The sequence below is a fragment of the Eschrichtius robustus genome, chromosome 10, assembly GCF_028021215.1.
Source record: "Eschrichtius robustus isolate mEscRob2 chromosome 10, mEscRob2.pri, whole genome shotgun sequence".
Classification (NCBI taxonomy): Eukaryota; Metazoa; Chordata; class Mammalia; order Artiodactyla; family Eschrichtiidae; genus Eschrichtius; species Eschrichtius robustus.
The window spans coordinates 109,276,191-109,290,441 of record NC_090833.1 but is presented as its reverse complement, the minus strand read 5'-3'; the positions used below and the strand labels follow the sequence as shown (position 1 = coordinate 109,290,441).

The window sequence follows — 14,251 nt, the reverse complement described above, 5'->3', positions numbered from 1 at the left end:
TCTGTCAGGAGTTCTAGATCATCAGTTGATATCTGATGCAGCTGATTATAGCATTAACCCAATTCTGGTCTATATATACATTTTGCTGTATTTTTTTTTCTACAGGATTTTAGATGTCTTTCCAAATTACACATTGTTATTAGTATTTTATAGAAACAATATTTGTTTAGTTGTAAATATATGTTCACAACTTTATTTCCTCATCATTCCTTCTTGCATCTCCTACTATCTATGAGATCATTTTCATTCTTCTTGAAATATAACTTTTAGAAGTTCTTTTAGTACAAGTCTTTTGGTGGTAAACTCACAGTTTTTGTTTATATGGAAATGGCTTTATTACATCTCTGTTTTTGAGAACAAATTTGAGTTTTCCAGAACATGCAAAGATGAAGTTTGCGGTGCAAGATCTTTATTAGGGAACAGTATCTGTGAAGGAAAGAGTGGAAGCAGGATTGGGCAGAAGAAAATGACCTGCTGTGCATTCTCAGAAAAGCCTTTTGCCAAACTGGTAGGGAGTTGTGGAGTGAATAAGGACCTTCAGAGGGTCCCATGCTGGGCCAATGGCCAGGCCTTCTTAGCCCACCTAACAATCGCTGGTTGCAGGCCACCCCAGATACGGCCTGACCTCAGATAAAGCAGCTCTCTGCACCTGAAGGGTGTCTGCTGACCCCACTCCCTGCAGCTGAGCAGCATGCCTTTCTTTAAAGGGCATCTGGCAAGGCATCCCCAGGTCTACCACAACAGTTTTACAAGGTACAAAATTCTGGTTGAAAAGTTTGTTTTTGTTTTTGTTTAAATATTTATTTATTTGGTTGCACCAGGTCTTAGTTGCAGCAGGCAGGTTCCTTAGTTGTGACATGCGAACTCTTAGTTGCGGCATGCATGTGGGATCTAGTTCCCTGACCATGGATCGAACCCAGACCCCCTGCATTGGGAGCACGGAGTCTTATCCACTGAGCCACCAGGGAAGTCCCTGAAGTTTTTTTTCTCTCAACATTTAAAAGATAATATATCGTCTTCTGGCTTTCACTGTTATTGTTAAGGACTCTGCTGTCATTCTACCTGTTGGTCTTTTTTAGATGATGTCCTTTTTTGAGACTGTTTTCAAGATTCCTGTCTTTGGTGTTCTACAGTTTCACTAAAGTGTGGATTTCTTTTTATTTATCCTGCTAGTGGTATATAGAACCTCCTTGGTCTGTGAATGTGCATGTTTAGCAGTTGTGGAATATTTGCAGCCATTATCTCTTGAAATATTGTCTCTCCTACATTTTCTCAATTCCCTCCTGGAACTCCCTCCTGGGACTCTATATTCCTATTAGGCCTTCTCATTCTGTCCTCCATTTCTCTTAACATCACTTTCATATTTTCCTTGTCTCTCTTACTGCATTCTGGATACCTTTATTTTCACCTACTACTAGTTCATTAAATTTCTCTTCAAACAGCAGTCTAAACTGCTGTTTTATATTTCAGAAATTCATCAATTGAGTTTCTATTTCAAAAATTATCTTTCTGGATGCTTAATTTTTAAAAAATCTTCTATTCCAAGTAATTTCTTGTAGATTTGTGATCTTTGTGACTGTATCTGTTATTTCCATAAATGTTAAACACTTATCTATTCTATTATTCAGTTTTGACAATTTCAGTATCGACAGTTCTAAGTTTGATGTTGCTATATCCAATGACTCTCAGTCATAGTGGCTTGTTTTCTCATGTGTTTGGTGTCTTTATATTGTGAGCTATTTGGTTAATCAGTCAGTGGGAATCCTGGAGAAAGAATTTGTTCCAGCTGATTGCCAGGAGGTACAACTAACCTGCAAACACTTCAGCCTATGACCCTGATGATTTAGGCTAGCAAGGGAGTTCTGGCTCCCTTTCTCAACTTCCCAGCTGGCCCAAGTCTCAACTTCCGTCAACAGCAACCACACTTAGGTTACCTTTCCCGTCTCATCCACCTAATTGACTCTGTTTGATGAGCCCTAGCCCCTTATTGTGCTGGTTCCAATTCATAATAATTTTTGAATTGGGGGACTCTTTGGAGATCTCCCCAAATATGTAAGACCTGTGATGTCTCAAAGAGTGTGTTCTTTCCAGATTTTACTGGTTCAGACTTTAATTGCTGATGCTCCTATTTAGACATATTGTCAGAAGTCATATTGTCTGAAGAAACCTGAGTGTATTTTATTATTTTCTTAATGTTCTACTTTAAGACAAACTTCTTAGCTCTTTCTTTAGCAAACTTACAATATTAATGAACTCAATGACCTTAACACAGCTTAAAAAGTCACTGATAGAATGTTTGTGATTCAGTAGAGGAAATAAAATGGAAGATTTCACATTTGACATGATCAGGTAGGTGGTTAGTAGTCTCTGGAATCAGAAATACAATTCACACCCCAGCTCTAGCACTTACTGTAAGAATTTGGATAGGCTGGGGCTTCCCTGGTGGTGCAGTGGTTAAGAATCCGCCTGCCAATGCAGGGGACACCAGTTCGAGCCCTGGTCCAGGAAGATCCCACATGCCATGGAGCAACTAAGCCTGTGCGCCACAAATACTGAGCCTGCGTTCTAGAGCCCACAAGCCACAACTACTGAGCCCACATGCCACAACTATTGAGCCCGTGCGCCTAGAGCCTGTGCTCCACAACAAGAGAAGCCACTGCAATGAGAAGCCCTCAAACTGCAATGAAGAGGAGCCCCCGCTCGCTGCAACTAGAGAAAGCCTGCGTGCACCAACGAAGACCCAACACAGCCAAAAAAAAAAAAAACGAATTTGGATAGGTTGTATATAATTATGAGACTCAGTTCCTCATTTATAAAACTGAATACAATCTAACTTAGTGGGTTATTGTTAGGATTAAAGGAAATAATGTGTATAAATTTGCTAAGTACAGGACCTGATACATAGTATATACTTAATAACTAGAAGCTTCTCGGATTATTGCTTCTATTTTACTATTCCCATAAACTAGTCAAATTATTTCTTTAAACTGGTGTGGTGATGACTTCAAAGACAACTGGAAATAAGATTTATTGGCATGTCTTTATTACAGTGATGTACTAGAATTTATTTTATTATCATGATATAATACCAGATTTTATTGAATATTTTTAATACCATTATGTGATAGAGTAAAATGATGATCTTCAGAACGCCGTAATGAGAATGAAACAGTGACAATTTCCATGGGACAGAAAAGTGCCAGAGGTTATGAAAGAATTCTCAAAAGTGATAGAGAACCACTGGTATGAAGGAATTCTCAAAGGTGATAGAGAATAATGCTTGCTGTAGTTCACGGGTTGGCAAACTACAACCTACAGACCAAATTTGCCCCAATTACGTTACTGTACACAAAGCTTTATTGGAATATTTCCATTTGTTTACATATTGTCTATGGCTGCTTGTGCATTACACCAGCAGAGCTGAGTAGTTCCAACAAAAACCACATGGCTGGCAAAGCCTAAAATATTTACTATATGACCTTACAAAGGGAGTCTGCTGTGCCCTGCTGCAGACTGTGGAAAGTACATTGAATTTTTTCCTAAACATGTGTAAACCATTTTATACCAGATATATCTGCAGTTAAGACTTAAATTGAACTCATGCCTTAGGCTATTTATTGTTTAGCAGATGCCAAAATAATAGCAACCTGTATGTTTGAAAATTTTAATATTTATCCAAAAGTGCCATTTGACAGCATTTTACAACCTGTACATAATAGTATGAATAGTTTTAAAAATAAATTTAATATTCTATATTTCTAAAATATAATATTTTAAAATATTTTCCTACAAGAGACTTAGAATATTTTTTCAGGAATTCTCACTCTTTCCCTCTATTACAGACACTAAAAAATTTTGAGGAAAAATCAATTTGGTGCTAGGAAGTCACAGGCAGGATATTTACCACTTTAAAGATTAGTAGCAGAAAACAAAGATTAGTAGTATGTACTATATATTTTATACAGAATTATTTGTTGCCAGTAATGTTGGAACTGCAAAACATACCCATTTCCTTATGGTCCTTTCATAAACAATGCTGATTCCTTTTGGAATTGTCTGGTAAAAGGAAACACTCTTATCAGAAAATGAAGCTAAAATCGTTAAGTTAGATTTGATGTTATTCTGCTATTTTTGTATGTTTCTGAATCAAGATTAGATAAACAACAGATGGGTTGCCTTGTGTGGCTGAAAGAATACAAATAATGTTATTTTGTTTTCTACACAAATAATTTTTTTAAAATTCTACAAATGGCTCTAATGTGAATTTGACAGTCTTAGCTCGGCTGCTTCTATTATGCTAACTCATTTATTTATATTTTGAAACACAGGTTCTAGTATCAAAATTCCTTGAGACATACAGCATTGGATCAGATGGATGAAAAGAGATGGAAAAAAAAATGAAGGGGCACTTTAGGAAAGGAAACATGTTTTTTTGAAAATCAATGTTTAAAGAAAAAAATGATGATTCTAGTACAGAATTTAAGAACAATCCTTTTTTAAACCTCAGGAATTATGTACATGTAACAAGAGAATACTGAAATTTTTCTTTGTGCAAGGCACTCTAGTAGGAGGTTTAAGTTTATTTTCTCATTTAATCTTCTCTGCCACCCATGAGGTAGATATTACTATATTTAACATATTATTTCCTACATTTTACACGAGGAAACTGAGGCTCAGAATGTTAGAGACAGGACTTTGAAGCCCATGTTTTTAACCAGTATTTTACATGTGAATGGTTTTCCAGAAATATCAACAAACTTTGAAACTTGTGAACTCTTTCATAAAATGCTTTGAGCCTCTTAGAAGCCCCTGAAATAAATAAAGGGAATTACTTTTAAAGAAAACAAAAAACAAAAAAAAAACGCTAAGTACCTGTTAAATTACTAATGTGTTATTTAAATAATACATAAAAATAAATAAATACATAAATAAATGATTAACACATAAGATGAAACACAGTCTAGGAATAAACTTTACTGATTTTAAACTGTAAAATATACATTATTCTGAAAACTCAAGCTATATTTCACAATTAATTCTTGATTCAGGCATTAAATATTACTTTCTCAAGTTTCATTTAATATGCACTTTTTAAATAGACTGTTCTTGAAAAAACAGTTGGTATAAAGTGTTTTAAAATCCAAACAGCAAATTTCTGTTTTCAGCAAGGACACTCATTTTAAATATTTTAAAATACTTCACACAAGTCCATTTTTCTTCAAATTATGGACTTAAATACATGCAATTTACATTAAACCCAATTGGTATTTTGAAACAATGTGATCAGCTACCTCACAAGCTGATTTTTCAAATGTTTTAAAGCTTCAGTAATATAAGAAATGACTATAAAGCAACCTTACTGATTTTCAAGTGAATATATATTCAAATATTGCGTTCTCTAAGTAATCTGAGGAGGCTACCTCAAGTATGACATCATTGCTTAACACATTTTAAAAACTTCTCATTAGGAATTATCATCAGAACCTGCTAAGCATTCTTTTAGGTATGCTCAGTAATAGCAAATCTTGTTCAATTATGTGTGGATATTACTTCAAATAGAAATTTAACATCTCTAATGCTCAATTCACAAGTCTACATAAGATTCCCCTAAAGTAAAATTCTGAATGAAAGTTAGTATTAAAATTCTAGTATTTGAGGGCTTCCCTGGTGGCGCAGTGGTTAAGAATCCGCCTGCCAATGCAGGAGACACGGGTTCAACCCCTGGCCCGGGAAGATTCCACATGCTGCGGAGCAACTAAGCCCGTGTGCCACAACTACTGAGCCTGCGCTCTAGAGCCCGCGAGCCACAACTACTGAGCCCATGTGCCACAACTACGGAAGCCCACACTCCTAGATCCCGTGCTCTACAACAAGAGAAGCCACGACAATGAGAAGCCCGTGCACCTTAACGAAGAGTAGCTGCCGCTTGCCACAACTAGAGAAAGCCCGCGCACAGCAACGAAGACCCACTACAGCCAAAAATAAAAACAAATAAATAAATTAATTTATTAAAAAAAAAATTCTAGTATTTGAGTTCCACTTATATGAGGTACCCAGAGTAGTCAAATTCATAGAGACATAAAGTAGAATAATGGTTGCCAAAGGCTGGGAGGCAGGGAGGAATGGGGAGTTACTGATTAATGGGTGCAGAATTTCAGTTCAGAAAGATGAAACTTCTCTCTCCTTACTTCAAAGATACCAGGACAGAGGGTTTTTACAGGAGGATATACCAGCCCTTTCAAAGAGCAGACAGACCCTATTTATTGTAAAAACTGTTTCAATGAATAGAAGAAAAAAACCTCATTTTATGAAGCTATTATAACCTTGACACCAAAAAGGAAAAGGACAGGGCAAGAAAGGAAAAATGATCACAATCTATCTCACTCATGAGTATAGATGGAAAAATCTTAAATAAAACATAAGAATTGGAAAGCAAGCAAGATACGAATTTGTCCTTACTTGAAGACAACAGGATTTCTATAAAGAATATCTAAGAGAACCGATACGCAGTTAGAACTAATAGAAGAGTGTAGCAGGGATGCTCAGTATAAGGTCAATATGCAAAAATCAGTGGCATTCTTGTACACCAGCAATAACCAAATGAAAAGTGTAATACAGAAAAGACCTCATTCACAACTGCAACAAAAACTGTACGGTACCTATGAACAAATGAATGAATACATACATAAAGAAAGAAACTAAAAGATACTAAAATTCAGTATTACAAAGATAGCAATTTCTCCCAGATTCATTTAAAACCTAAAACAATTTCAATAAAAATCCAAACAGTGTTTTTCATGCATAAATTATTCTAAAATTCATATAGAAAAGTGCCAAGATGGTTAAAATAATTTTGAAGAAGAATAAGGTAGAGGAAATGTGGAATTGTTACAAGGTTATACAAACAGACCAGTGCACAAAAGAGAGAGCCTAAAAATGGAACTTGTATGTTATAGCCATTGCCTTACAGTTCAGATGGGCTATTTGATAAATGGTACAAAAAGCATACTGCTTATTCATATGAAAAAATAAAATTATGTTACTCATAACATACATAAAAATAAATTTCAAGGGATTAGAGCTATGAATCAAAACATCAAATTTTAAAATCTGCTAGAAAAAATATGGCAGACCATTTTTATGACTTTGAGAGGCAGGGAAGGACTTCTTAAAAGACAAAAGGCAAAGAAAACACAGAGTGAAAAGACAAGGTACAGAGCACAATAAGATACCTGCAATGCGAACAACTGACAAAGAATTAAAACAACAATGACAACAAAAGGCAAATAACCTAACAGAGCAATGGACAACAGTAGCAAATTGGCAAATCACAGAAGAGAAACCCCAAATAGCCAATAAACATATGAAAACATACTGAACCTTATGAGGAATAAGGGAAATAAAAATCATGATAGACTTTTGAGATATTGTTTCAAAGGTTGGCAAAAACCTAAAAGCCTGAGAACACCAAGATGGGGAGAAATGGGGAAATCATACTCTATACTGGGAGTGTAAATTAAAATAACCACTTGAGTTGAAGATGCCTATATGTAACAATTCCACAATTACACTTTTGGGTATACAGCCCATGGAAACTCTTGGTCATGTACAAGGAAGACAGGTATTACAACAGCAAAAAAACTTGAAAACTATATGTCTGTCCATGAACAAAATAATGAGTGAACGGGCTTCCCTGGTGGCGCAGTGGTTGAGAATCTGCCTGCCAATGCAGGGGACACGGGTTCGAGCCCTGGTCTGGGAAGATCCCACATGCCGCAGAGCAACTGGGCCCGTGAGCCACAACTACTGAGCCTGCGCGTCTGGAGCCTGTGCTCCGCAACAAGAGAGGCCGTGACAGTGAGAGGCCCGCGCACCGCGATGAAGAGTGGCCCCCGCTCGCCACAACCAAAGAAAGCCCTCGCACAGAAATGAAGACCCAACACAGCCAAAAATAAATAAATAAATAAATTTATTAAAAAAAAAAAAAAAATGAGTGAACAAACAGCAGTATATTTATACATTAGATTACTGCAGTTAAAATGGACAAGTTAGTGGTACACGTATCGGCATGTATATTCTCAAAAACTTAAAACAAATATAGCATTTCCTAAAGTTTGGTATTGGATGGTTTAAAAAAAATTTATATATGTATGTATGTATGTGTGTATACATAACAATAACAGCAGCAACAATAAACGAAAAAAATGAATAATAGAGCTAACATTTGAGCCCTTTTTATGTAGAAGGCACTCTTCTAGTGTTTGCATGTAGACTCCTAAATACAACCCTAGGAGACAGATTCTACTACTATTTGTATCGAATACGATTACTCTTTTATTACTATTAGATTCTATTACTCATTTTACAGATGAGGAACTGAAGTAGAGAGAGATGAAGTTGATCTAAGGTTATAAAACTAGTAAACAATGAGAGTTAGATATGAAGCCAGGATTCCTAACCCAGACTTTACAGCTTAATAACTATGCTACTGTTATTATACCATTCTCTATTCTTTTTAGGATGTTGGAAATCCAACATTAATTCTGTAAGTTGGAAATAAAAAACTCTTTTAACCTGACTATAAAGAGATGCATACACACAATCACACACGTTTTTGTGCAACTCAAACTGGTTCTAAAGATGCTAAAAGAATTCTAGGAATGTCTTGAAAATAGCAGCAGCCCAACTACTCTAATTTACTAATTCACATGTTTGAGGTTTGGTATGTTTCAGATCATTATTTCAGAGCCAAACATTATTTCTTCAATAGCCCTAAGACAATATATATTTGGAATCCTAGAAACCTTATATGGAGAAGCGCACAATGTAATTCAACCATCTCTTTCTCTCTCCTTAGAGGCAAAATTTGATTACTTAGCTTCAGGTCTGAAACCTCACATTAAGAGTTTTTAATAAGTAATTCTGTCAAGAAGTGTAATACAATTTCAATTATTCATTTTTTCTGGTCTTTCAATTATAAGTTGGCTTTTTTAAAAGCCAGTAGCTAATATTTATACAATAAAAATATAATTTTGTATTGGACTATTTATACCACAGAATAAAAAAGGGGGAATTGGCATTCTCAGTCATCAAATATTTATGAGCATTGACTATGTGTTAATCACACACTCCTTGTCTGCAGTACCACTGTTACCATTTCTTAAAAATGTCTTTTCGGGGCTTCCCCGGTGGCACAGTGGTTAAGAATCTGCCTGCCAATGCAGGGTACACAGGTTCGATCCCTGGTCCGGGAAGATCCCACATGCCACAGAGCAACTAAGCCCATGTGCCACAACTACTGAGCTTGTGCTGTAGAGCCTACGAGCCACAACTACTGAGCCCACGTGCCACAACTACTGAAGCCCGCGTGTCTAGAGCCCGTGCTCTCCGTGACAAGAGAAGCCATGACAATGAGAAGCCCACGCACCAAAACGAAGAGTGGCCCCCACTCACCACAACTAGAGAAAGCCCACGCACAGCAACGAAGACCCAACACAGCCAAAAATGAAAACAAATAAATAAATAAATTTATAAAAATAATATATGTATTTAAAAAAAAAGTCTTTTCGAACTTCCCTGGTGGCGCAGTGGTTAAGAATCTGCCCGACAATGCAGGGAACACGGGTTTGAACTCTGGTCCAGGGAGATCCCACATGCCGTGGAGCAACTAAGCCCGTGCACCACGACTACTGAGCCTGCGGGTCTAGAGCCCGCAAGCCACAAGTACTGAGCCCGCGAGCCTAGAGCCCGTGCTCCGCAACAAGAGAAGCCACCGCAATGAGAAGCCCGGGCATCGCAACGAGAGTAGCCCCCGCTCGCCGCAACTAGAGAAAGCCCGCGTGCAGCAACAAAGACCCAACACAGCCAAAAATAAATAAATGAAATAAATAAATTTATTTAAAAAAAGTCTTTGCTTCTCCATCTACACATTCACATTCTCAATGCCATCATCTACTAACCTACAGAACATGCTTTCAAAAAATATGAAAAAGTTCTTGCTTTCAAAGAGTTCACTGTCTAGTAAGGGAAAAGAGACAAGTAAACAAAAGTTATCTATAATGCACAAGTACTTTAATAAAGGTATTTAAAAGGTATTAGAGAAACATAAGGGTTGGGGGAGATGAAAGGGTGGCTGGTGCACTTCGAGAACAGGGAAGCTGGAGCACAACGAACATGAGACACCAAGTGGAGGCAATTCTTTCAAGAAAACTTGTCTTAAAAGAAAGAAGAGAGGGTAATAGCTAGGAGCATAGGTTCTAGAGAGGTTTTAAGATGAGAGAGAGAAATACTTAGCATCAGTCCCTCTAAACTGCTTTCCTTGTTCCACTCCTCTCCTAGAACTAAATCCAAGCAGAGTGTGAACAAGTCACTTAGTAATTCTAAGCCTCAAATGAGATAGATGTTTAAGAACTCTAAATTATAGAGGGAACCTGAATAAATGATCTCTAAAGTCCTCTCTAGATCTAAAATTCTATGATTCTATGATTATCTGATCTCTTTAAACTCAAAGGTAGAACACTTCAGTATGCAAAAAAGAAAAACCAAGACTAACTAAGAGATGAACTTGTTTGTATAACTGTGTCCTTTTTTTGTTTTTTGCAAAACTGTTAAAACAATCCTTACTCTGAATATCAGTAAAATTTCCACAGAAAGACACTGCCTTTTAATCAACAACTTCCCCATAAACCTGCAGACTTCTAAATAATCAGCAAGCAACTATTTTGCGATAATAGAAGTAAAGTGCTTAAAAGCCCACAGCTTGGACTTGTAAAAGTCACCTTTTAAAAGGAAAATGTTTATAGAAACATGTGTATGACATTCTTACTACAATAAATTTGTTCATTATCTTCACTTTAAAATTTTAATGTACAGGTCGTTCATGAAGAGTTAAAAAAAAACCAAAATAACAACAACAAAAAAACAATCAGCGAAGATTAGCTCTTTTCACTGTCACATATTCTGAAATTTAGAACAAGGTTTCCCTTACCTGATACGGACATGGAATGTGATATTCTCTGCAGCGTTCTTGTATCCATGTTGTTTCCCAGATGCCACGGTAAGCTTGCTCATAAAAGTAGCATCCAATTACAACCAAGAGTGGTACAAGATAAAGAATGCTGAAAACACCAATCCGGATCATAAACTTCACCAGTTTATCTTGGTTCTCCTTTTCTAATGGAATCTCAATTCGAACTCTGTTTAGGGATATGATGCCGGCTAAGAGAAGTGAAACCCCAACTACCACATACAGGCAGAGGGGTGCAAGAACAAAATACCTCAATGAATCAACATCGTAGAGGCCAACAAAACACACGCCACTGATATTGTCACCTTCAATTTTATTCATCGCTAAAAGGATGATAGTTAGAGTTCCAGGGATGCCCCACGCGCTGGCGTGAAATAGCAATGCCTTCTTCTCAATAGCTTCACTACCCCACTTTGGCACAGCTGCCAAGAACCACGTGATGGTAAGAATCACCCACCAAACGCTGCCAGCCATAGTAAAAAAATAGAGTACCATAAAAAGCATGGTACAGGCTTTATTATGAGATCCTTGGGTCACTGTGGAAGCCTTATACTGTGCAGGGCTAGATGCATTGCAGGCTACTCGGTCCTCAAGCAAAAACCCAATAAAGAAAATTAACGATACCATCATGTAGCAGACTGCATAAAATATAATAGGTCTTTCAGGATAACGGAATCTTGTGACATCAATCAAAAAAGTTAAAAAAGTAAATAATGTGGCAGAGAGGCAAATGATTGAAATCAATCCTATGAAATATCGAGCAAATGAAAGTTCTTCTCTCCTAAAGTACATATTTGGACAAGGAGGTGAACAATCACGCACGTGCAAAAAAGAATAGCCAAGATCAGGATCAATTTTCAACTCTCGGGGACACCAAAAACCATAGTCCCTCTGCACTGCCACTGGGGCTCCTTCAGTAGGATCTCCAGCTAAATTCAGATCCACGAGTCGAGGATACGGCTCATCACAATCTGGGAACCTAAAAATACAAGATGAGAACCATTTTTACTTATTGGGAACCTAATGACTTGGATTTCCAAATTTAGCACCTGTGGTTTATTCTTATGTCCTTGGAGCACATTACAATTAAGTGGAAGAAATAATGCAAATGGTGATATTTTGTTTGCGGGTCATAAAACTAGATTTTCCACAGCTGACCAAAAAAATGAAAAATTTATACTTAATTTTGTTTTGGCTTCAAAAAGATTACTCTTTATTAAAGTAGTCAGGCATAGCCATCAATAAGTAGTGTATTTATATACTATTTATTTAGGACACACAGTTTAGAGTAAGATTTCAAAATATAAATTAAAAAAATATATATATATATAATAAATATACATTAAAAAAAAAGCTCCAACAGAATAGTAGCTAAAAGTTACTTCTTTCTAAAGTTTAATTACAATATAGTCCTCAATTTACCCTAGACTCAAACAGAACTTTCTTAAAAATAAGAGTTAAAAATCTTCCCTAATTGAATGGCCCTAAGTGTTTTGAGTTAGATTAGCACTAAAAATCCTTACAAGTGGCTTAGTTTTAGATCTTTTCCTCCCATTTTAAATTCACTCTCTGCTTACCATATTGGTTAATTAAAGTCCTCCTAAGGTCTCTAATGTCAACTAGTTCTTTCCTACCATTACTAATGTCTCTCCAATCCACTGCATTCTCTATTCCAGTTATTCTCAAACACTGACGTGCATGAGAAAAACTTAAGGTCATTTTCAAATACAAATTCTTGGTCCTCACCACCTCAAATCCTATTTCAGTATGCCTGTGTTAGGGCCAAAGAAATCTGCATTTTGACAATTTTCCAGACTTGGGAAAGCGTCATAACCATAGTACAGAAAAAACAGGGCTGTGCTGCAGACATACACTATTGAGAGCACTAGTCTCATGAACTTCCTGCATCTTCAATTTTCTTGCCAGCATCAGTTTCTAAGCCTTCAGACTCCCACCAATTAGATATTTAGCAGTTATATGCATCAAATAGTTTCCAAGAAACTATCACTGATATTAAGTTTGCCATATATATGTATAACCTTACACTGAAGCTGATTAATCTTTTATTTTCTAATACAAACCATTTTCTTCACAGGGCTTGGATTATAAAGCCAAATGACAGAAACTTATTGCATGCAGGCATTTACTGGAATTCTACAGTATGCCAGGGCTTTAACAGAAAAAGACCCAAAAAACCAGGATCTCCATCCTTGAGTCCAAAAGGAGGCAAAAACTTGTAAACACAACACAAAATACAGCAGTGTGATATATGAAGCAATCAAAACCTATATAAAAATGATATAAAGAAGGATTAATTATTTCAGGGGAAGAGGTTATGAAAGACTTCATAGAGTAAGTCCCTCAACACAGGATCTCTGAATCAGTATTTGCCAGTATTGGCAGTATGGCAATCAGTATTCTAAGCAAGAAATGGGAACAAAGGCAAGGAGGTTTGAACAGGGTGTGTTTAGCATTGCTGGGGCATGAAGAGTGCATGAATTGTGACAGGAGATAAGGTTTGGAGAGGTAAGCACATTCCAGAAATATATGTGCATGTGTGTGTATGTATGTATGCATAAACATTGATATAAATATATCAACGGCTGTATCTGTATATCCAACTGCCAATTCACCATATACACACCCCTCACTCTTTAACCTTCCCAAAACCAAACTCTTGATTTCCACTCCTTAGTTTCTCCATTTCCACAAATGGTAATCCCATTCTTCTAGTTGCTCAGGCCAAAAACCTTAGGGTCCTCCTTGAAATCCCTTCTCCCTCATATCCACCTCACAACCTACCAGCACTTCCTGTCATTCTATTTTGCGATGTATCCAGAATCTGACCACTTTCCATTTCCTCTACTGCGGCCACCCAGTCTGAGCCATTAGTACCTCATCCCTGGACTTCTGGAGTGGCTTCCAGTTTATCTCCATCTCCACACAAGAGCCAGAGTGATCCTTTAAAGACATGCCACTCCTGTGTTCATGATCATGTCTCTTCTGCTCAAAATCCTCTAATGGCTTCCCTTCTCACTCAGTCAAATCCAAATTCCGTAAGAGAGCTCTAAAGACCCACCCCCAGTCCTTTTCTGATCTTATTTCCTTCCCTTCTCCCTTACTCACTTGGCTCCAGCCTCTTGGGTGTCTTCTGAATATACCAGCATGCTTCCACTTCACAGCCTTTGCACTTGTTGCTCTGCTTCTTCTGCCTGGACTGTTCTT

General features: G+C 37.0%; 1 protein-coding gene across 2 annotated transcripts in view; it reads right to left on the bottom strand.

Moving 5' to 3' along the window:
* FZD3 (frizzled class receptor 3) overlaps positions 1-14,251 on the bottom strand; it is a 94,838-nt gene that overhangs the window by 42,827 nt on the left and 37,760 nt on the right. The window contains exon 4 of one of the 2 annotated variants that reach the window (XM_068552218.1): positions 10,988-12,005. In XM_068552218.1, the coding sequence (XP_068408319.1) occupies positions 10,988-12,005 (1,018 nt within the window). Of the gene's footprint in view, positions 1-4,005; positions 4,052-10,987; positions 12,006-14,251 lie in introns of those variants that run through there. The other variant, XM_068552219.1, reaches the window with a different exon arrangement.